At 33.9% G+C, this 23,046-nt stretch overlaps 1 protein-coding gene across 1 annotated transcript; it reads right to left on the reverse strand.

Moving 5' to 3' along the window:
• Positions 1–13,425: 13,425 nt before the first annotated feature.
• On the reverse strand, positions 13,426–16,989 carry LOC125192588 (E3 ubiquitin-protein ligase RGLG2-like). Its single transcript, XM_048090208.1, has 11 exons — positions 16,556–16,989; positions 15,464–15,548; positions 15,234–15,374; positions 15,021–15,134; positions 14,837–14,934; positions 14,655–14,738; positions 14,475–14,576; positions 14,257–14,384; positions 13,967–14,162; positions 13,815–13,871; positions 13,426–13,721 (listed from the first exon to the last, which is right to left on the reverse strand). Exons 1-11 carry the CDS (start codon positions 16,748–16,750, stop codon positions 13,641–13,643), a joined length of 1,281 nt encoding a protein of 426 aa, XP_047946165.1. The 5' UTR covers positions 16,751–16,989; the 3' UTR covers positions 13,426–13,640.
• Between the last annotated feature and the right edge of the window lie 6,057 nt (positions 16,990–23,046).

Raw genomic sequence — 23,046 nt, forward strand, 5'->3', positions numbered from 1 at the left:
GGATCTCTCTCTGCAAATGCAGCAGAACGAGATCATGTCTCGCTTCGTGGTGAACTCCGATGGAAATGTAGGTGCAATGGCTGGTGGTGCGCCGCCTCGACACCAGTACTTTGCAACAAGACAATCAAAGGTCGGATTTCCTATTTTTGCTGGGGAGGATCTGGCTGGATGGATAATTCGATGTGATCATTTCTTCACGGTGGATCTAACATCGGAGGAGTCTAAAGTGCGTCTAGCGGTGATTAACTTCGAAGGCAGAGCACTTCATTGGTTTCAAAATTGGGTGAAGTATCAGGATCATGCGATGTCAACTCCATGGCCTATATTTCTGCAAGCTTTAGAAGGGAGATTTGGGGATCAATTGCTAGGTGATCCAATGACTGAATTATTGGCGCTAAAACAAACAGGTTTGTTCACTGAATACCACGATCAATTTGAATTGTTGCTAGGTTGTGTTTCCCTCTCTGAATCTTATGCTATCAGTCACTTCATTAATGGGCTGGGACCGTTTGTGCAAAAGACTGTTAGGATGTTTATGCCTCAAACTCTAGTACATGCATATGCTTTAGCTAGATTGCAAGAGTGTTTTGCCCCAGTTAGAGAAGGATTTTTGCAAGGCTCTAGGAGGTTTAGTAATAATGAATCTAAACCATCTCAGAACACTACACCTCTACTGCCTACTCCAATAATGCCTGCTGTAAAATCTCGTAGACTTTTAACCGAGGAAGAAATGGCTGATAGAAGGGCTAAGGGGTTATATTATGGCTATAATTAGGGCTGACAACTTTTGGCACGACACGTACCCGCACGAAATGAATGGGTATGTGCCAAAGCTTATTGGGTTCGTGTCCTTAACGTGTCGACACGATAACGACACGAAAACTTCGTGTCGTGTTCGTGTTACACGTTAAGAAATAATATTAATATATTATAATAATATTATTATTTTATTTATTTTAAAATTTTAAAATTAAAATTAAAATTTAATATTAGAAATAATATTAATATATTATAAAATTTATTATTATAGTGTCATTATTGTGTCGTGTCATATGTGTGTTGTTATCGTGTCGTGTTGACTCGAAGTGGTTCGTGTCGTTCATGGGTTCGTGTCGTGTTCGTGTCTGAGGGTAGTGGGTCATGTTCGTGTTTGGAGTTTTCTTAATGGGTCATGTCCGTGTTTGTTGTTATCGTATCGTGTCGTTATCGTGTCGACACGATAACGACACAACACACACGATTTGTCACCCCTAGCTGTAATGAGAAGTTTGATAAGGGTCATCGTTGTGGAAGGAAGCAGTTGTATTTGTTAGAAAAATGATGGAGGGCATCAGGATCCTGAACCTGAGGATGAAGTAAGGAGGAGGATTTGATGGATGATGAAAATCCTCTTATATCAATTCATGCTGTCAGTGGTTCATCTTCAAGAGGATTTAGAACCATGAGAGTAACTGGAAAGGTAGGAAAGAAAGTTGTACACATTCTTATTGATTCAGGAAGTACTCACAATTTTCTAGACTTACATCTGGCAAAACGTTTAGGACTTCATATTTCACCTATGAACCCTGTATCTTCTGTGGATGTAGCAAATGGAAACACATTAGAATGCAATTCTGTGTGCAAAGGCTTGAAATGGATGTTGAGGGGCGCAACCTTCTTAACTGATGTGCTACTGCTATCTCTAGGGAATTGTGATATGGTGTTGGGGGTTCAGTGGTTGGAAACTTTGAGAGTAATTCACTGGGATTTTAAGAACCTTACTATGAATTTTACATTAGATGGAAGAAGGCACATGCTGAGGGGAAGCCAACAAGGGCAGAAGGTTCAAACTGTTATAGAAAAAGAAATGGACAAACTTCTCACTCACTGTGATGGAGTTCAACTTTGTTGTATCAAAGTGGATGGGGAAGGTAGCTCTGAATTACTCTTGATGGAGAAGGCTGCTGGAGAAGAGCTAGATATTCCCCAGAATATTCAGAAATTTTTGAAGGATTAGAGTATGGTATTTGCTGAACCTACTTCCTTGCCTCTAATGAGATCACACAACCATAAAATCACTCTGATTCATGGTGCTTCTCCAGTGAACTCACGGCCTTATAGGCATTCTGTTATGCAAAAGAATATTAGAGAAAAACAAGTCAATGATCTGCTACAACAAGGTTTGATCCAACCTAGCTCAAGTTCCTTCTCCTCTCCTCTCCAGTGGTGTTAGTGAAGAAAAAAGATGGAACGTGGAGAATGTGTGTGGATTATAGGCGTTTGAATAACCTTACACTCAATGATAAGTATCATATTCCTTTTATTGAAGAGCTCCTTGAAGGACTGAATGGTGCTACTATTTTGTTTAAAATTGATTTGAGGGTCGGCTACCATCAAATCAAAATGGAAGTTGAGGATATACACAAAACTGCTTTTAGGACCCATGATGGTCACTATGAGTTTGTGGTGATGCCATTTGGTCTCACCAATGCTCCAGCAACCTTTCAAGGATTAATGAACAATGTGTTAGACCCTTCTTAAGGAAGTTTGTGTTGGTATTCTTCGATGATATACTAATATACAGCAGTGATATGGATGCTCACTTAAATCATTTGAAGTTAGTTTTTGAGAAGCTGCAAGAACAATCTCTTTTTGCTAAGAGAAGTAAGTGTGAATTTGTCCAGAATAAGATTGAATATTTGAGGCATATTATCTGTGAGAGTGGGGTTTCTACTGATCCCAAAAAGTTGCAAGCAATGCAAGATTGACCTGCCCGCTGAGGGGATTTTTAGGCCTCACTGGCTATTACAGAAAGTTCATAAAAAACTATGGTATTATTTGCAAGCCTCTTACTGATTTTTTGAGAAAATATGCTTTTATCTGGAATGAAGCTGCTGGTAAGGCATTTGTAGAGCTGAAACAAGCTATGATGTCCCCTCCTGTATTGGCTCTACCTAATTTCTCTGTACCTTTTGTTGTGGAGACAGATGCTTCCAGCTATGGGATTGGTTCTGTGTTGATGCAGAACAGTCACCCTTTGGCTTTTATTAACAAATATCTATCACCAAAGCATAGGAGTCTATCTGTTAATGACAAAGAGCTTCTTGCTATTGTCTTTGCTGTTACACATTGGGGCCACTACTTAGGGAATCAACCTTTGAAGTCAGGGCAGATCACAAAACTCTTGCTCATTAGATGAAGCAGAAGTTAACTACACCGGGTCAGCTTAAATGGTTATCTAAACTAATGGCTTTTGATTTTGAGATCACCTACAAGAAAGGAGTAGAAAATGTGGTTGCGGATGCACATTCTAGAGTGCACTCTTCTGAGATTTTTTGTATGGCCATTACCTCGGTTTCTATTGATATTTACCCATTGATACAAGCAACTTGGGATACTGATTCTTGTCGGAAAACCTTGATCAGTGAGTTGAAGCAGAACCTTAACACTAAATCTAAGTACTCATGGATAGGTGAGCAGCTAAGGAGAAAAGGTCGATTGGTTGTTGGTGATGATCAGGATTTGAGGTTGAAGATCATCAATTTATTCTATAACACTAGCTCAGGGGGACATTCAGGGGTTTTAGCTACTTATAAAAGATTATCCTCTCTGTTCTACTGGCCTAACATGGAGAAACAAATAAGAAACTACAGTAGAGAATGTGACATCTGCCAGAGATACAATATGATCACTCTGCCTACCCGGGGCTACTGCAGCCATTGCCTATTCCAAAAGAGGCTTGGTCTCAGGTCAGCCTTGATCCCTTGTCCCATAGTAAATCTACTATACTGGTGGTGGTTGATAGACTCACCAAGTATGCTCACTTCATGAATCTTACTCATCCCTACACAGCCTTGACAGTTACCCAATCATTCTTGGATCATGTGTTTAAATTGCATGGATTACCAACTATTCTTATAAGTGATCGAGACAGGGTATTCCTCAACATTTTCTGGTCTGATTTTTTCAAATTGCAAGGGGTGGAATTGCATATGTCAACAGCCTATCACCCCTAATCAAATGGCCAAACTGAGGTGGTCAATCGATGCTTGGAAACTTACTTGAGGTGCATGTGTGGTGATCAACCGTCTAATTGGAGCAAGTGGCCGAGTTTGGCTGAATTTTGGTACAACACATCATTCCATTCGGCTATTGAATCGACTCCTTTTGAGGCTTTGTATGGCTACTCGGCCCCTATCCACATTCCTTACTTCAAAGGTGATTCGGCCATACATGATGTGAATGAGAGCTTGATGGCTAGGGATGCTATGATGTGAATTTTGGTACAACACAACACCTTATGAAGCAGCAACATGACAAACATCGCTCGGAGAGAATGTCCGCTGTTGAGTACAAACCAATCCCACATCGGAAATCTGAGGGAAGTTGGAAGGTGTATATAATTCCTGTCCAACCCCAATTAGTTTGAGGCCTTTTGGGAGTGACCCAAAAACAAATCCGTGTGGGCTTGACCTAAAGTGGACAATATCAAACTAATGTTTGCTGACGCCGACAATCCTGACAAGTCCTCAAATTTGCCCTCCACGGGCAACTAACAAACCTCCCCCTCAAACCGAGACCACATCGAAACACATAATGGGATCCGACTCAGACGGATCGTCGGCCCCACTCAAACATGGGTCTCGCAAATCGGACCAGACCCGACGCCAACCTGGCTCTGATACCACTTGCCAGGATTGTCGGCGTCGGCAAACATTAGTTTGATATTGTCCGCTTTGGGTCAAGCTTGCACGGATTTATTTTTGGGTCACTTGGCCTCAAACTAATTGGGGTTGGACAGTAATTATATACACCTTCCAACTTCCCTCAGATGTCCGATGTGGGATTGGTTTGTACTCAACATCCACAATAGGAGATTGGGTTTACTTAAAGATGCAATCCTACCGGCAAAACACCCTACGCGATCGCCAGTTTTAGAAATTGAGTCCTCGGTATTTTGGACATTTTAAGGTCGTGGATAAGTATGGAGAAGTCGCCTACAAGCTACAGCTTCCGGCGAATAGCAAGATTTACCCAGTCTTTCATGTGTCCCAATTGAAGAAGAAGATGGGACCATTATCACAATTGCATGGTACTCTGCCTGTCATGGGCAACTCCACCTTCCTTGAATCGGTGCAGATCCTTGACCGTCGTTTAGTGAAGAGGGGTAACAGGCCGGCGACACAGGTTCTGATTCATTGGGAAAATTCCTTCCCAGAAGATGCCACCTGGAAGTTTATGCACGACATTCAGGACCGCTTTCCTCACTTCAAACCTTGAGGACAAGGTTACTTGAGGGGGAGAGATTTGGTACATGAAAGAGAGAAGTAAAGAATAAACACAAAAAAGGTGACCTAAATAAGAGTGTGCAAGGGTGCATGCACACGTGGAATGATAGGAACAAATCATCACACACGCGTGAGTGTTGGAAGTTAGGAAGTTAGGAAGTCGTTAGGAGGCGGTTAGAGGTTGTTAGATTGGGAATCTGAGCTGTTAGCTTAGTCACAACTATATAAGCTGATCTTATTCATTGTAATACGCATATTATGACTTAATGCAAAGTTCTTCTTCTACTCTCTCTTCTCCGTCAACTAGCTCGATTTGTGTAGGTGCTATTCCGGTTGCCGTTCCTATCTCCGGTGACCTCAATACCGCACCACAAACTTTGCCTAGTGTTGGTGATCACAATTTGTTCAAATTTGAACAAAAACTCTCCTCTGATGGTCGTTTGATCCTTCGGTGCAATGCTGCAACAGGTTTGGATAGAAGCTTTACCACAAGTTGGAGACTGATGAGTTCCCGAACGGCCGGCAAAGTTTCAGCTATTGCAGCGCTGCCCCAGAATCTTTTTATCACACTTAGATCCTTGGAAGATGTTCCCATAGAGACTATGGTATGGGTTTCTGATAATAGCAATACTTTAGGCATATCCCATGTGAAACAAGAGTTATCTTCCAAGGATACTTACGCCAATGTTGTTTCTGTTGGGCTAATATATGAAGGTGCCCTCATTTTGGACTCCAGCACTATGTTGGAAGTGGAGAAGAGTGTTAGATTTTGAGGAATTGAGTGAGCAAATTGACACATTGTCGATTCCACCGTCCTTTCCGCTGACTCTTGAGGTGGAGAATATTCTCTTAGATTTGATGGATTCCAAGCCAATGGAGGTGTCCTATCATGGGGATGGCGAATGGAGCGGTGCTACTCTTAAATTTGGTGGAGACGACGGAGCTCGCATATTTGACCTGGGAGTTTTCAAGGGGGTCGAAACCATCCAAGTTACATATAGTGTTGTTGGGGTGGATGCTTCCCATTGCGATGCCACGGTGGTTGATGCGACTGAGGTGGTTGCTATGTTCCAGATATTATTGTACTCCATGGTTGCGAATCAATCATTTGTCGAGATAAGAGTGTTTGACTATGCTAACTTTGGTGAGAAATTTGGGACTGCTGAGATGCTCACGTTCATGTTCTTAATTCATGACCCTCCTTGAGGGCAAGGTGGTTTTCAACGGCGAGTGAGTTGATAGGGTCCTCGATCTAGCAAATCTCGCCGAAGATCATCTCCAATATTTTAGTGTATCTTTGATTTTAGTTAGTTATCTTTATTTATTCTCCATATCTTTTGTAATCTTTTATTTTAATTATGTTTCTTGATTAGCAAGACATATGTTAGGATTTAGAATTCTATATAATAGAATTCTATCGTATTTTCATTTATTGAGAAATATGAAATAAACTTCTATTCTCATTCTTATTCAATCTCCGCATGCTCTACAAACCCCTCAATGGGGAACTTAACCCCTATCACATGCAGATTATAAATTTTTGTGTCTAATTAAATATATTATGATAGACAAGTTTTGGGGGTACTCTGGTATCCATTTTTTCTCATGTGGCTCAGCCATTGCGGTGGTGGAGGCTGAAGCTCTGGCGCTGGAACTGTGAGAGAAGTCAGAAAGAGAGTTGAGAGAGACTTTATTTCTTGTTGGGCTTTTATTTTATTTAAATTTTGGAGAAGTGTTGGACTCCAAATTAAATAGGTCTTTGGGCCATCTTTAAAAATTAAAATAGCTAACCCTGAACCCTAAACTCAAATGTTCTTTTAAATATTTCTCAGGCTAATTTAAGTTGTTGGACTATAATTAATTAATTCCTAAAGTTAAGGTTAATTAATTATTAAGCTTGGATTGAATTAATTTTCCTGGAATTAATTTAAATACGTGTACTTACATAATTCAATTCAAGTAAATCCTTGGATTTGGACTCATGCCAAAACATTTTATAGTTATGCCACTCTTACCATAGTGAACTCGAGGTTTTGCATTTATTTAAAGATAAGCATCGAGTATCACAAAATATTTCATGGACTGGCCAGTCAAACAATACCTCCCATTTTTTCATCAATCATCATTTCATATGGTGCGACAAAGTGTGGCCACACTTTCGCCCACGAGATCGGCCGACTAGCAAGGACGGCTCCCGATCTCCAGTGTACACTAGCCTGATAGGGTTTGCGGCCCTACTCAGACCCGAATTCGTTTTTATAGCCCTTTAGCCTAATGGAGCGTACTCACAATCTAGGCATCAGGCACACGCAATATCCAAAATAATTCATAGGCATGGCATAACAGTTTAATCCACCCTTATTTCTCCAACATCATAAATTTTGCATATAGAAGAGTTTAAGAATAAAGCCCACCTCGATTTCCTTCGAGTTCAAAAACGCACTTCTTCTTGTTATCACACCGGGAACGCGAACTATCACCTTTAGTTCATATATTTCAAATAAGTCTCCAATCATGGATCAAAATATGCATGATCTCACGTTTCCCTCTTCCCATCGATTATTTCCAATATCACCAATCAAAATCAAAGTACGATTATCATATCATTTTTATTCACACAACAACTCCAGATTTATCATCAAATCGTGTCACGCATGAGTGTTTCCCACACACAACACACGCACACACACGCACACACACACAACACATGTGCACGCCTACCGAGGTGTGCACACACACACACACTCTCGGCCACACACACACATGCATCCAAATTCACCGATTAATTTCCCCCTTCACTCGTTCTAAATGCATGTGGACTCAAGAACACCGATTGATCGGTAGGAGAAGAAAATATTAATAATAGAAGTACCTTTTCTTGCAAAAACAAACGGTAGAAACAAGTAGGATCTTGATTTTTCAACAAAATCTTGAATTGCAGCTTCAATCTTCTCCAAAAGATGAAGAATTAACGGAGAAAATAGAAGAAAAATTTGAGAGAGTGGGAGATGGAGAGAGCGACGTGATTTAGGGGGTGGGGCGATTTTTCTGTAGTGCTAGGGTTTAGGATTCTCACTCTTATTTATAGAGTGCAAAATATAATATCTTTAAATAAATTAAAGATTTGGAAGAGATTTAAGGAGAAAGTGGCGTTAAAAAGGTTGAGGAAAAAGGGGATTTCGAATTTTCTAGGCTATTTAATTAGCCTATGATTTAATTTGAATATTTCACGGAGTAGAATAAAATATCACGGAGCAAGAAAATAAATAAAAATCTCCCCAACTAAAAAGTGTAAAGTGGCGTGATTTTCAATTCCTTAGAAGGAATTTAATTCAAATCCTAATTTAATTAGGATATGGCAAGATCTTCTTAGATTTGACAAGATATGCTAGGATATTTGAATTTATTTATGGAAGAGAATAAACAAGGGATCAAATAAAATAATAATAAAATCCCTTGTCCCATAAAACATGGGATTTTCGAAAACTCCCCCTAGAGACAATAAAGGGGCCGAAAATTTCATCAATAAATAGGAATATTCGGACTTTGGATTTAATTCGGATAATTATCCCAAGCAATAATTTAAATCCAAGAAAAATAGGATTTCTTTCCAATAAATAGGAGAGGGTCGAAAATTCCACATACTTAAATAATGCTCCTATTTAATTCTCACTCATCCCTTAGGAAAATAATTCACCACAAATATCATTTCGTCCTCACATCAAAATATTCACATTTTCGAATTTCCACCTCCATTCCACACTTTCCAACGACTTTGACCATTCCACGGCCACGTCATATTTTCCACCATGTTGACTATTCAATAGCCACGTCATATTTTCACAAGTTTGACTATTCAACTCAAACTCAACTCGATATCGCAATTAGGTCACAAAGAATATTGCAATTTATCACTTATCATTTAATTCCACAAATCATAGCATTAAGAGCATTTAATGCAAAAATTTCCACGTCACAAAAATTAGGGTTCGAAAAAGCGGGGCATTACATTAGTGGCTAATAATTAATAAATGTACTTAATATATTAAAATTGTTAATTTTAATAAAAAAACTGGTGATTAGATATTTTTATAAAATACTATCAATATGATATTTTATTATGATTAAAATTTAATTTTAAATGAAAAATGCTGAAATAAGTTGTGGCCAATTTAGGATGGATTTATTGCGGATGTTGTGGTTGGAATTTAAAATGATGATGTGACAGGAGAAAAATGAGTTTTGACAGGTTTTGGGGCGGTTTTTCCCACCTCCTATTGTGGATGCCCTTAGGTAGGGTTGACAAATTATGTGGACTGAGTTGTTATCAAGTTAACCTAATATGGACTCAACCCAATAAGTCCACGCCCTAACCAAAATCAGTGGATCCTTATCGATCACATCCCATTAATTTCGTGCGAATAATCATGTCATGTCAAAAGGTCAATCTCACTGTTAATATTAGTAAGTTAATATACAAACTAGCTTGACACGACACGATAACTACCAGAATATGATATTACACGATTAAAGCTTGATATTACACTATAAAATATGATAATACCATGGTTAAAACATGATCAAAACTTTATGGTTTTAAATCTAAATAATAAAATTAAAGTTGAATATTTTTTAATTAATAGAGATAATTAACATAATAATTTTATTTCTTATCGATTAATCCAAACCCAATCCAAAATCATTAGGTTTTTATTGGTCAATCTGATAAGAACCCAAATCCAAAAAAGCTTGACTCAGATGTATTAATTTCATATAAATTTATATCGGATTATTATATTAGATAAAAAATTGCAAGTTCTACACTTAAAAGGGAAGTGCTCAAGCTAGCCGTGGGATGAAGTCAGGAAACCATATGACATTGTGTGCCTTTTCTTCCCAAACAATAAAATCGATACCAAATTTTGAGATGTAAAAGATGTACGATCTAGCATTCTATTTCATAAATGAGTTTACGCTGTCAAATAAAATGACTTATTTATACCAATTAATTAAAAAATACTATACGACAGCCTTAAATTCCCACCAGCCCACTATTACAACAGTTTTGCATTTATTATGATAAGGAAAACAAAATAAAGTAGAGGGGCCCTTTGTTCAACTCTAGACGTGGACCAAGTAAATAATCTATACAAATCGAATTGGGATGACTCAATAGTCAATACCATCACAAACTTGGTGGTTGTATTATTGTATATCCCTAATCCAATACTTTCTCGATATACATAAAATTATAGGTATTTTATTCGTAGAAAGTTGTCTCTAACTCATTATACATATTCATTAATTTTTTTTCAACTTATATTATTATGGTCCACCATTACAATTTAATAAATACTAATAATAGGCCATATTTGGTTGACGGGAAAGTAAAGTTGGCAAGGAAAATAATTCCTGGGAAAATGAATCCCGGGAATATGATTCCTAGTAACTTTACTTTCCCGTGTTTGAAAAATATCAAGATTTTAAATTTATATTTAATTTAAATACCAAACTAAAAATATACTTATTATTTTTTATTTATAAAAAAAATAATAATATAAAATTCTTAATAAACTATTAATTACAAATAATAATAATTATATTATTATATTTATTATTACAATGGATAATTTAAATATGGATTATCTAGCATAATATAAAATAATACATATAATTATAGTTTGAAATATTATACTCATTTATTATAATAATAATAATAATAATAATAATAATAATAATAATAATTAGTATTATAATTATAATATTTAAGGATGTTATACGTGAATAAATTTAATAAATGAAAATTACACTATAACTTTATTGATTAATTATTAATTTATAAAAATAATAATTATTATTTATCATACGATTTATATTATATAATTATATTTTAATTATTTAATAAATTATTAATTATTATTATGAATTATTATAAAATAAGTTATAATTATGATAATTTTAATCATAGTTATTTATTTTCTAAAATTAAGTAGTATGATTTATATTTTTAAATTATTTTTAAAACATTCTAAATAATAATAATAATAATAATAATAATAATAATAAAACTATACTATATTGCATTATATAGGTAAAGAATCCTAAAACTGGGAAAAAGAATAACTAAGAAAAGCTAGGATTCAGAATCCTGGAAAATTGTACTAACTTTCCTTGTTCTCGGATTCTGATTATTTTCCCAGTTTGATTAAAAATTGAAACAAACACAAAAATTTAAAATTTAAGGAATCAGATTACTTTCTCAGACAGAATCCTAGCAACCAAATATGGCCTAATAATAATGTGAGTCATATTATCCACTACCACTAATTTAACTACCCTTCTCGTCCTCTCTCTTACTTCTAAGTCTACTCCATACATTAATTATATTGTTAATTACTATAAATCTTTAAGAGTATTGGTAATTGGTAATGCGTTTACCTTTGAATTGTAACTCAAAGGATGAAATGTGATTTTTGAAAAACAAAGTCACTCAACTCATAAAAGTAACCATATAACTTTTATACCAAATGGTAATTAATAACAACTTACATTTTTCTTACCACCGACTAATTAAATTAGGAGTAGCAGACAATCCTAATAAGTCTCCATACTAGGATTACATACTCATATTTATTCCATAATTTATGTCAATTCCTATCTATGCAATGAGAAATCAATAGGTAGAACAATTAAAATAGTGTATGTTACATAAGCAAAGTAAAAAAAAAAATAGAAAATGAAACAAGAATTACAAGATAGATCAGGCAATCCTAGGAATTGAGTAGGATGAATTGAGAGTTGGATTGACCTGCAAGAAGAGATAATTCCCAGCAAAAAGTTCACCAAAATGAGAGTGACTTTCCCTCAATCTCTTGCACACTTTTTTCCATGCAAACTTCACCAATCTTGCCTTTACTTTCAACAATCTCTTCAAATTTGGGATCTTCACTCTCAATCTTTTCTTGAGGTGAATCCTTTTGAGTCTTGAGCTTCTCAGCCTGCCGATCACTTTCTCGCGGAGGTCGTAGTATTCGTCGTCGTCGTCGAACCAAGCCTCGTGCCTTAGCCGCTGGTATGAGACCTTGGCATTCGAGGCCATGGCCATTCAAGAAGCAATATTGCTTTGAGTTTTCAAGAGAGAGGACAAAATAAATATGGGATGTCCTTTTCTAACAAACAGTTCATTCACATAAGTAGTGTGTGTGTGTATTGCTAGTGCTTGTGATTATAAGAGGTGGTTATTAGGTTTGGTGTTTGTTGAGTGCATTTATTGTGATGAATTGATTGGTTTCATTAGTTTCGGATTTGCAATCGACCACGTAAAGATACTCTCATTCTTATCTTGTTTATATCGTTGGGGTTGGAGTTGGATCATATAAAGCTCATTTTAATACTATACAAATTATAAATCATTTTTCGTCCTTAAATCTGCATCTGATAATGGTATAATGTACTCCCTTCTTCCCAAAATATAACATATTTTAGGCTTTTGATTTTGTTTCAATCAAGATGAATTATCTCTCTCCCATTAAAGTTTTCAGTTTCCAACTCCCTCATTTAATATGCATTTTGTTGAAAATATAGTTTGGAAGTTTTGTTTTTTACCCCCATTTTGGGCTTCTTGAGTTTATTGGAGTATGAACTAGATCTCAGAGATATGCGTGAATTCTAAAAATTGGTGTCAATTTATATTTCTCAATCCTCTGCAAAAGCATCAAACGTCTTAGATTTGTATAGGATGGAGTAATATTTGAAGCAAAATCAACAAAAGCTGAAAACGTTTTATAGAATTTGGGAAGGATGGAGTAATAATTAAGCAAAGGCTTAACATGTTATTTTTTCTCAATCTTGAACGTAAATATATCTGCTTTATATTTATTGCAAGCTGCTGTGTTTTGGTGGAAGAGTAAAGAGTAGTAGTAGTATTTTTTTAAATGGAAAATTATAAAAAGTTCTACCGCGTTACTACCACAAGTCCACAAGTTGCGAATTAAATAACTGAACTAAATTTACAGAAGAATAAATAGACCGCAGTAGTAAATCCTTTTCTCTTTCAATCAATTTAATCATGAAAACTCTAATTTCCAAAGAGTTTCCAAGAACATAACAAAGCTTTTATCAAAAGTAAAATTAAAAAAGAATTTTGAAAAAATCAAGGTAATTGAACTCCTAACCCAAGGCTATGATTAAGCTTGATCTCATTCTCACCAATCTCTGTATATGAAATACTACTACTTACCAGGAAAAAGAATAAAGATATCGCAACCACAATTTATGCACAAACACACATGAACAAACTAGCTAGCATGCATCAAGAAACTGAAGAAATTCAATGCTATGAAGTCGATACACGAGCAACGGGGCAAATCAACTTCAGTAGAGCTTGATTCTGGTCCTGATTTTACTGCGGCAGATTGGGCATAGTTCAAGAGGTTGGCCACAATCACGGCATGTCTGAGAATAAGAAATGCAATCGCATGCATCAATAAATCGTGTAGCAGCTTGGATTCGTTCTGTTAGTAATAATACAAGGGTAGATGGCTATACCTGGTGACCACAACCAAAGGCCATGTCTTTCAGGTTAGTAAGGCAAATTGGACATGTCTGTAAAACCCAAACGAAATATAAGTTGTGAATCTAAAAAAGCACTGTTCCCATTGTTTTGTAGTACTTGAGGGACTCTATAGCGAGATTCATACCCGGTCTTCATCAAGAGAGGTTGTAGCAGCATCAGGAGAAGGAGATGTAGTATCTGCAGCAAAGTTGTGAGCAACGTATGAACTTGAGCTATGTTGAAAGCTTGTTGCCTTTGAGGGATTTGAGACCGAACCAAAAGCAGCACCACAGGCAGGAGGAGGAAGGGCAACCCGACGGGGCACATTCCCATTCCTTCGGCTAAATCACACGAATAAGGATTAAACTAATAGAAAACTCTAGCACATGAATGTATCAGAATGAGCAAGTAAAACAAAATCAGAGCAATGATTACCCTAATAAACTAAGCTCCATTGTTGCTTTATATTGATTTGGGACTTCCATCAGTGCTGAAAGAGCGAATTCTGTCTCATTCCGGGATTGCTGTGCACTTTTTGACATGATTTCTGTGAAATTGACAAACTGGGAGAACACAAAAATTTAGTCAGCCAAGAGAAATATTAGTAAGTAGTAGTAATATTCAGATATCACAAATTACAACATGCAATGGACCTGGAAATTGTCGAAATCCCGAGCAGGAATGTTGTCATCAAACTCCCTCATCATGTCCCAGGGGCCATCTACAACCCCAACCAAAACAATAGATAGAGGAACCTTTGCTGCAAAAATTAAAGAAACGTTATTCTAAGATCAAGAAGGTTAAAAACATATTTCGCTTATCTTGCCAGACACTTGCCTAGCTTTAACAATTGCATCAACAGTTTGACGCTCTTGTGGACTTAAACGCCCACGCTGAGTATCAACACTTCTGGTAACCTACAAATATGAATATGATTGGTTGCTAAGAAATGCTTCGTCAGAGCCGATATTACAAGAAAAGAGCGCTTTTAAGTAAAAGGTACTGGAAATATTACCTGTCCATCTGCGATGATCAGTAGAACATGATACTGGCCTCCACTCTCCTCAACAATAGTTGCAGCCATTTCAATTACTGGCGCAAAAGATGTCGGACCTGAAGCAGTATGGAAACATAGCAAGCCATAAATTAAAAAGCATTCAAATACTAGGCTCTATAAGATGGGGATGAAGATATCTAACCTGCAAGTTTCAAAGTAGGAACAATTTCTTTGTATAAACTCAAGACTTCCTCAAATCCCTGGCAGAATCTTCCATCAGGACGGAAACTAAATACATGCCGATCATGTGTTGATGCTGCCAACATTAATATTACAAGAACCGATGATTACATTTCGGGTGAATCAATCAATTATATTCTGCTTATGAGTAATCACAAGTTTAATGTGCACTAACCATCTCCGAATCCAAAACACGGAATCATGTTGTCGTCATCAAAAGCCACCAAGGTTTTCCCAATAATTGATATTGCTTGCTGATAAGGATTCAGACGGTCATCAATATGATGTAAGCTTCGACCATTATATGACTTCCTGCCTGGAGACGGAGTCGAATTCAAGATATTTCTCTAAATGATCCGGCATCTAATTAAAATATCTATCTAAAAAGTAAAGAGAGAACTGAACCTGTCCACTCATTGCTCTTAGTGAAATCTATTCCAACAATAAGGTTGGAAGATTCAAGACCCTCATGTCTTAGAGCTTCAGTAACCTAGAAAAATATAATTTTCATAGTTAATGCATTTCTAAGAAAGAAATAGACTTAAAACGGATTCAGAAAAGTAACAACAGAATTAAATTATACAAAAATCAAAACACTAACACAAGCATCATCTTTATCAACAAAAATTATGTAACTTTGGAATATGACGTAAAAAAGATAAGGAATACCTATATTTGATGACATACATCAACAACTTGAAAACAGAGGGAGAGACAGAAATCTCAAGAAGTTCAAATTCAAAACACATGTATCATTCTACTTCAGCATAATTTCTGTTTATTTCAATTGTTCACAAACATCAGCATGTCAATCGTCTAAATAATCTTTTCAGTTGAAACTTTTAGGATTTTTTTTACCATTTATAGCCAATTTTCCACATTAATATTTGTACTCCATAATAATAAGAATAATAAAAATAAAAATAATGCATCTATTTTAGATGCAAACTCCACAAACTTATGTTACACTGGGACAACCAAAACTCTGGCTAACATGGTTTCAATAATATCACTCTGAAAAACCTACACAAATCATCAATCACCACTCCTATGTAAAACAGTTCATCGTGTCTAATGACTTTTATCATAGTAATTACTGAGATGGCATGTTCAAATTTCCACAAAATAATGTGTCGATGCACAGACAATTTTTGCCTATGACTCAAAGGTGCTTCAATGGTCTTTTCCAGATTCCAGCAAAACTCTCCCAATATTTATGATTGATTTTTCTGATAAACAGAATAGTCTCTTATCCCTTTATTCCTTTTGCATAGTCCATAAAATACATTATGGCAACAATTATTCATTAACAAAAGTTTCTCCAATATTCTATCCACACCATATAATGATCCTAAAAGGCTAAAATAGTTCTTTTCATCACATAGGATATTCAGTTACCAATAACATCAAAAATGAATATCACATAAACCAATAATCAGAGATTCAGAAATATGTGCACACACTTTTATTCCTTGTCAATACAACTCACAAGCATACCTCCTCCAACGATTTATAATTATCTGCGATCCTCGAAAACCTCCTATCGAGACTCTTCTCCGGCCGTGACTGAGATGGAGCCCCATTTTGACCTTGAGGAGCGTAGCTTTGATGCTGCACAGGATGATTCTGAGGAGCCCTTGAAGATTGTCCCCAACCCCCCCGATTCTCAGAACCAGAGCTCCTGTTCCCCATCAACTCAATCGACCTTGTAAATTTTTTTAATTTTAATCCTCAATAATCACAGAAACAACACAACCTCGTCTCAATTTCAGAGCTCCAAACGCCTGAAGAAAATTGAATCGCACCGAATATTCAATGGAAACGCCCAATGCAAGTTGGCAGAACAAAATTTAAAAAAAAATTAGTAAATTAATTCAGACGGCAAAAAGTAAGCGCCACTTTGCACATTGCAAATTATTCAAATTAGTTATATAGCACCAAATCGGTGGGTTAAATATTCAATAACGTGTTCGCATTACCCACAGCGGCGGCGGCCGACTTCGCTTTGAGACGTCTCTCTCTGTGTATAAATGTAACAGTATGTAATCAATGACGAAAAGTGGAAACGCAGGAAATTCATAGTTAACTACAGTCTACAGGAAAAACCTAAAATAATCAGAAAATCGTTCCGTATGTTGAATGAAAACTTGGAATTCCAGCCAAAAAAACTACCAAAGCTTCAGTCAAATCTCCATTTTTGCACTACCAAAGCAAATTACCGTGAAATCAACTGCACCGGTTAAGATTCCTATGGCTGGAAGAAATTATCTGGCAATTTAAAGCAATGAACATGGCGTGCCAAACCGAATACCTGTGTAATCAGTGCATATCCATAATTATTTTCTAGATTTTTCAAAATATATTTTCATGTACAAAAAAGGCATGTCAACTTTGACTTAATATTTTACTCCCTCCGTCCTCCAAATTTTGTCACCATTTGACCCGACATGAGTTTTAAGAAATATAATAGAAAGTGAGTTGAAAAAGTTAGTGGCACGTGGATTCTACTTTTATATATTAGTTTTAAAATAAAATATGAGTGAGAGTGAGTTAATGGAATGTAGGGTCCACTACTAAAAATGGTAAAAGTGAAAGGTGATAAATTTTTAGGGACGAACGAAAAAGGAAATAGGTGACAAATTTTTAGGGACGGAGGGAGTAATAATTTTTAAATCTGCTTACTCATGCTATTATAACAAAATATCTGAAATTCGAAAATATGAAAATTCGGTTTAAATTTTTATAGTATTTGATTTGGATTATCAAACTTATGGTTCGAATTGGATTGGAATTTTAAAAATCGGATGTAATCCGAAATCCAAAATATATTTGCGTACATACATGACACATATGTATAATTAAAATGTACTATTATTATAAGTATGATAAAACTAAATGAACTATTCTAATGGTGTTTGATACGTGATTTTCAGATTTTGGCCTTGGATTTTTTATGTTAGATTTTTGAAATTTTATATTTTTATGTACTTTTGGATTTTTTTTTTTTTTTATGGAATTTGAATTTTTCAATTGAGCAAATCCAAGTCCCTTGATTTTTTCTCTTTAGTAAAAAAAAATACTATCCATTTCATTTTCCACTATCTAATTTGCAATAGATCAATTAACAATACTGATTTTTCTTTTATCAAATGGTATAAAAAAATGATTTTTGAATAAGCCAATTTTTCTAGGATGCCTAACCAATCTCAATATTGAGGATATGAATCATATCATATTACATGTCTATAATATGAAAAGTACATACATAATGGATGTATATTTGATACAGATCAAAGATACAGGAGTGCAGATGTGTATCAGATGTATATTGGATATATATTAGAGATATTCCATTATTCCTTGAAAGTTGAAAGTGCGTGATCGAGTGCAGATGTGTATTAGATGTCTATTGGATATATATTAGAGATATTCCATTATTCCTTGAAAGTGAGTGATAAAAGGTTGGATTAGTGTGCTATTGGATATATATTACAGTAATAACTAATAACTAATATCAATTTTGTATGTTAAAAATATCAACATAAAAGACATAAATTTATCAATTTTTTTGTGTTGATAAACTTATGTCTTTATATTGATATTTAAATTTACATGTTGTATTGATATAATTATGTCTTTGTGGTGATAATTTTAATACATAGAATTGAAAGTTACTCCCTCCGTCCCGGCTAAGATGACACATTGCTTAGCCGGCACGGGGTTTTAGGAATTATTGGTTAAAGTGTTTAATTGGAGAGAGAAAAGATGGGTGTTAGTATTAAAGTAGAAAGATAAAGAAAGATGAATATTTTAATAGGAGTGTGAAAAAATGGTTGAGTGTATTAATTGGAGAGAGAAAATTTCCAAAAAAGGAAATGTGTCATCTTAATTGGGACAAACTAAAAAGGAAAACGTGTCATCTTAAACGGAACGGAAGGAGTATTAGTTATTACTGTAAATTAGTTAGCCACTAATGCAACCCTATTCTTGAAAATATAATATTGGTATGGTTGCATCTCCAATAGGAGATAAAATTCTATACTCCCATATAAGGTCTCGTTCACTTTCTTCGATATGGGAAGACAAAAAAACAATAATTAACAGTATTTACGTACATTGAATGTGTTATATCATCAATATAGTATATTAAAATTATGACATTAAAATATCAATATAATATATTAAAATATCAAAAATGTCATATGTTAACATTTTTATGTTATTGTGTTTGACATTATGCGTTATATTTTTAATTACATTGTAAGTTAACGAAGTTAGTAACTTCAAAATCATCTTATTTTGTTGATGCAAAAACTGAGGAAAGAAGATTTGTGAATACAGAGAGATTGATGTCATTGGATCAAAGTCGTTGTGTATCTATTCATCATTTCTGCCTCCCAACCTCTTGTTGGTTTTCTCGATAAACTCTTCCACTCTTTTTCTCGAACATGCATTCATAACATGGTTACTCAAATAAAATCGCTGTAGTAATGAAATTAAAAATCGTTATTAAATGACAAATAACGGTTCCAGTAGGAATTGTTCAACATTTCTTGATATGGTGATGAGAAACAATGGCAGTTTATAGTTGTAAGGGTTCGACGGTGCACATTCGAATTTTACAATATTGTCCGCTTTGAGCAAAATCCTCACAATTTTGCTCTTGAAGCACTCACCAAAAGGTCTCATACTAATGGAGTTGGGGTAGTCCATGTATACGTTTGCAATCATTCTCCAATATGAGATATTGTTTACCTCCACAATAATATCGTACATAAATGTTCGATTAAATATTCACAAATTATTAGTAACTTTTTTTTTACCATTAATAGAAATCTAATCTAGATAATAAAGTTATATAATTATGTGGAATTTTAAAAAAATAAATCTCTCAAACTATTAGAAGTCTATAATAGGACTATCAAAAAAACATGACTCAAACGAGGAAGTATTATTTTGATAATTTGGTAAGTTATCATTTATTTCTACAAGAACCAAACCTAAACAAAACACGTAATTTTTTTTTTGTTTTTCCATAAATTAATGTACAATCAATCAATATCCATTTTTCTAGCTTTAGACAATAGGTAAATAAAAATAGAGTGATGCTAAATGGCCACATTATGGCCAGCCATAATCTTATAATATTATTAAAATTCTGTGTAATAAATGCTCTATTGTTGAAATTTATGCATATAGAGAGTAACAATTTTTTTAAGACTAATTTATCCTTAAACATTAAATACTTATATAGTAGAATATATTTACTTATGTAGAATCCAACTAATAAATTTTAGTTACTGGCTAAAATTTTAATTTTAAATAATCTTGATTTAAAATACGTTTAATCAGAATATTCAAGTAACTTATAAATATTAGTAATAATAAAAATATTATTTTAATATTATTTTCGAGGAAGAGTATTTCAATATTAAAATATAATGCCATATTTTGATATTATCAATTAATTAATTATATATATTTCCTCCGTCCCAACTAAGTTAGTCGTATTTATTTTTGGATATTCCAACTAAATCGAGTCATTTTCTTTTTTAACCAAAAATAAAACATTTAATTACTCTTACTTTATTCTGATCCACCATCTACATTACTATCTCTTTTTATCTCCCCTATTTTATTCATCTATCCTATTTTTTAACACAATTTTTTAATCGCCATGCCCAAAAGTTTTGACACAACTTAGTTGGGATGGAGAAAATATAATATCATAATATAATTTTATATATAAAATATTATTATTGATTTTGTAATATTTCATGATATAGTGGTGTTATACATTGTAGTATTATGTCACAGTATAGTATACTTACTAGTCAAGAAATATATACTATACTGGACATTGAGACATATTACGGCTCAAATTCAATTATTTATAAAAAAAATTTAATTATTTAATCAGAAATTTTAATTAATATTTGATTTGTTTAAATAAATATAACTAATAAATCAAAATATTTAATAATATAACACTCCATTGTACTATAATTTTTATACTGATTAGTTATACTATAATTTTAACACTCCATTGTACTAATATAGGAGTATGTTAATATTATAATATAGTACATATTTAAAGTAATTGATAATACTGAAATATAACTTAATTTATAAGTTCTGTGATTTTAGACAGTATGATGAAAGTGTCTAAAAATACATAAATTAGGCTAAACTAAAGATTAAGTTCAAATTAATTTTTATGCCTCCAACTCCACTTCCCAGACGCTATTTTCCATAGGGCTGGCAAATCGTGCGGATTGGGTCGTTATCGGGTCAATCCGATAACGACCCAACCCAATAAGGCCAAACCCGAACCCAACCTGTTAAGGAAATTCCAAACCCGAACACGAACCCAACCCGCCACCTTCAAACCCGGACACGACCTGGACACGACCCGAACACGATAACGACACGAACCACTTTGGGTTGACCCGACACGATAAGAACACGATATCGACCTGGACACGATAAGAACACGATATCGACCTGAACACGATACCAACACGAACCACTTTGGGTTGACCCGACACGATAACAACACGACAACAACCTAAGCACGATAACAACACGATTACATATTGCTTCAAAAAATGATCAAGACTTTAAACAACAAAATACATAACTTTTGTTCCAAATACATAACTTTTGTTCCAAAACCCAACAAAAAAATTTGAAACAAGATAAAAGAACTAAAGAAGTAAAAAGAACAAAACAAAAAAGAGTGAAAATACTAAAAATTAAATTAAATTTATTGAATCAAAATAAAAAGAATATAATAATAAAATAAATTATATTATAAAATTATTTGTTGATTAGTTTTGCTAGTATATAATATCTGAATTAACGTTTTGTATTTATAAGTATACTTATTTTTCATAAATTTATTCAAATTATCCTTTTATTCTAAACACTAATTGATTTAGTTTTATTTTTCACTTGGATCTCTCACGTGCATTGTATTATTTCATTTCTTTTGACTACTTTAATTTTTGTAATTTGATATATAATTTGAAGCTTGTAATTTCAAATATTATTTATATATTATAACACATGAAGAAATATGCAAAGTAGGGTCATTACATGGTCATTTAATATTATTATCCAAAATTACATGAATGAAGACATAATTATATATTTTGAATATATTAACTAATATACTTGAAGTGTCACACGCCTAAATGTTGATAGCAACAACCTTCTATCGTTGAACTAGCTCTTATGTATCATTTGATGCAGTATAATATATAACAGATTATTAATCATAAATTAATTTTATAATATGGGTCTAAAATTTGTTGTGGTTTATCATAATATTTAAATATATCAATTTATATAGCAGTCATATAATTAAAGGATATGTTACAACCTACATGTTGGGTTCCACATGTTATCATCATACCATCTCTATTATGATATTATTACGCACTATGAAAATAATTATAAAAGTAATATTAAAATAATACAGTAAATGAAATATTGAAAATATTGTGATTTGTCATATAGTAATACTAATAATTTTTCATGATCTTATCAATTTTTGGAGCAAGTGCTATACATTTGAATGTTGTATTACTATTATATGTGTTGAGTCCAACAATGTCTCATCATTGAATGTCCCATATTATAATGTTAATAATTTTAGATAGAATAATCAACCAATATGTATAATATTATTTTCAAAATTAAAAGTTAGAAATTAATGATAAAATATCAATGGTTTTAAAAATAATATGAGAGAATTTCCTAACAAAAGAGTGTTTTCCTAATTTATACTACTTTTTTAAAAAAAGCAATTTATTTATCTTTATATCATTGTGATAGTTTAAATAAAATGAACAAAAAATTATTCCATTAAAATACTATGGATGGTTATTCTCTCTAAAATTTTATCTTTTAATAAGGGTCTTGGTACATATTGTACAACAATACAAATGAAAAATGAAAAATTATAAATAAGGTCAAATTAGTCA

This window comes from Salvia hispanica, chromosome 6 (assembly GCF_023119035.1).
Source record: "Salvia hispanica cultivar TCC Black 2014 chromosome 6, UniMelb_Shisp_WGS_1.0, whole genome shotgun sequence".
Lineage (NCBI taxonomy): Eukaryota > Viridiplantae > Streptophyta > Magnoliopsida > Lamiales > Lamiaceae > Salvia > Salvia hispanica.

What these genes read in the sequence shown, in the direction of transcription:
- LOC125192588 (XM_048090208.1), bottom strand. Translation starts at nt 16,750, where the DNA reads ATGGGGAACAGGAGCTCTGGTTCTGAGAATCGGGGGGGTTGGGGACAA. An exon ending in GGGATTTCGACAATTTCCAG is followed by an intron (nt 14,385 to 14,474) that starts GTCCATTGCATG and finishes GTGTTCTCCCAG; the next exon opens with TTTGTCAATTTCACAGAAAT. An exon ending in CCTTTGGTTGTGGTCACCAG is followed by an intron (nt 13,722 to 13,814) that starts GTATAGCCATCT and finishes TCTTATTCTCAG; the next exon opens with ACATGCCGTGATTGTGGCCA.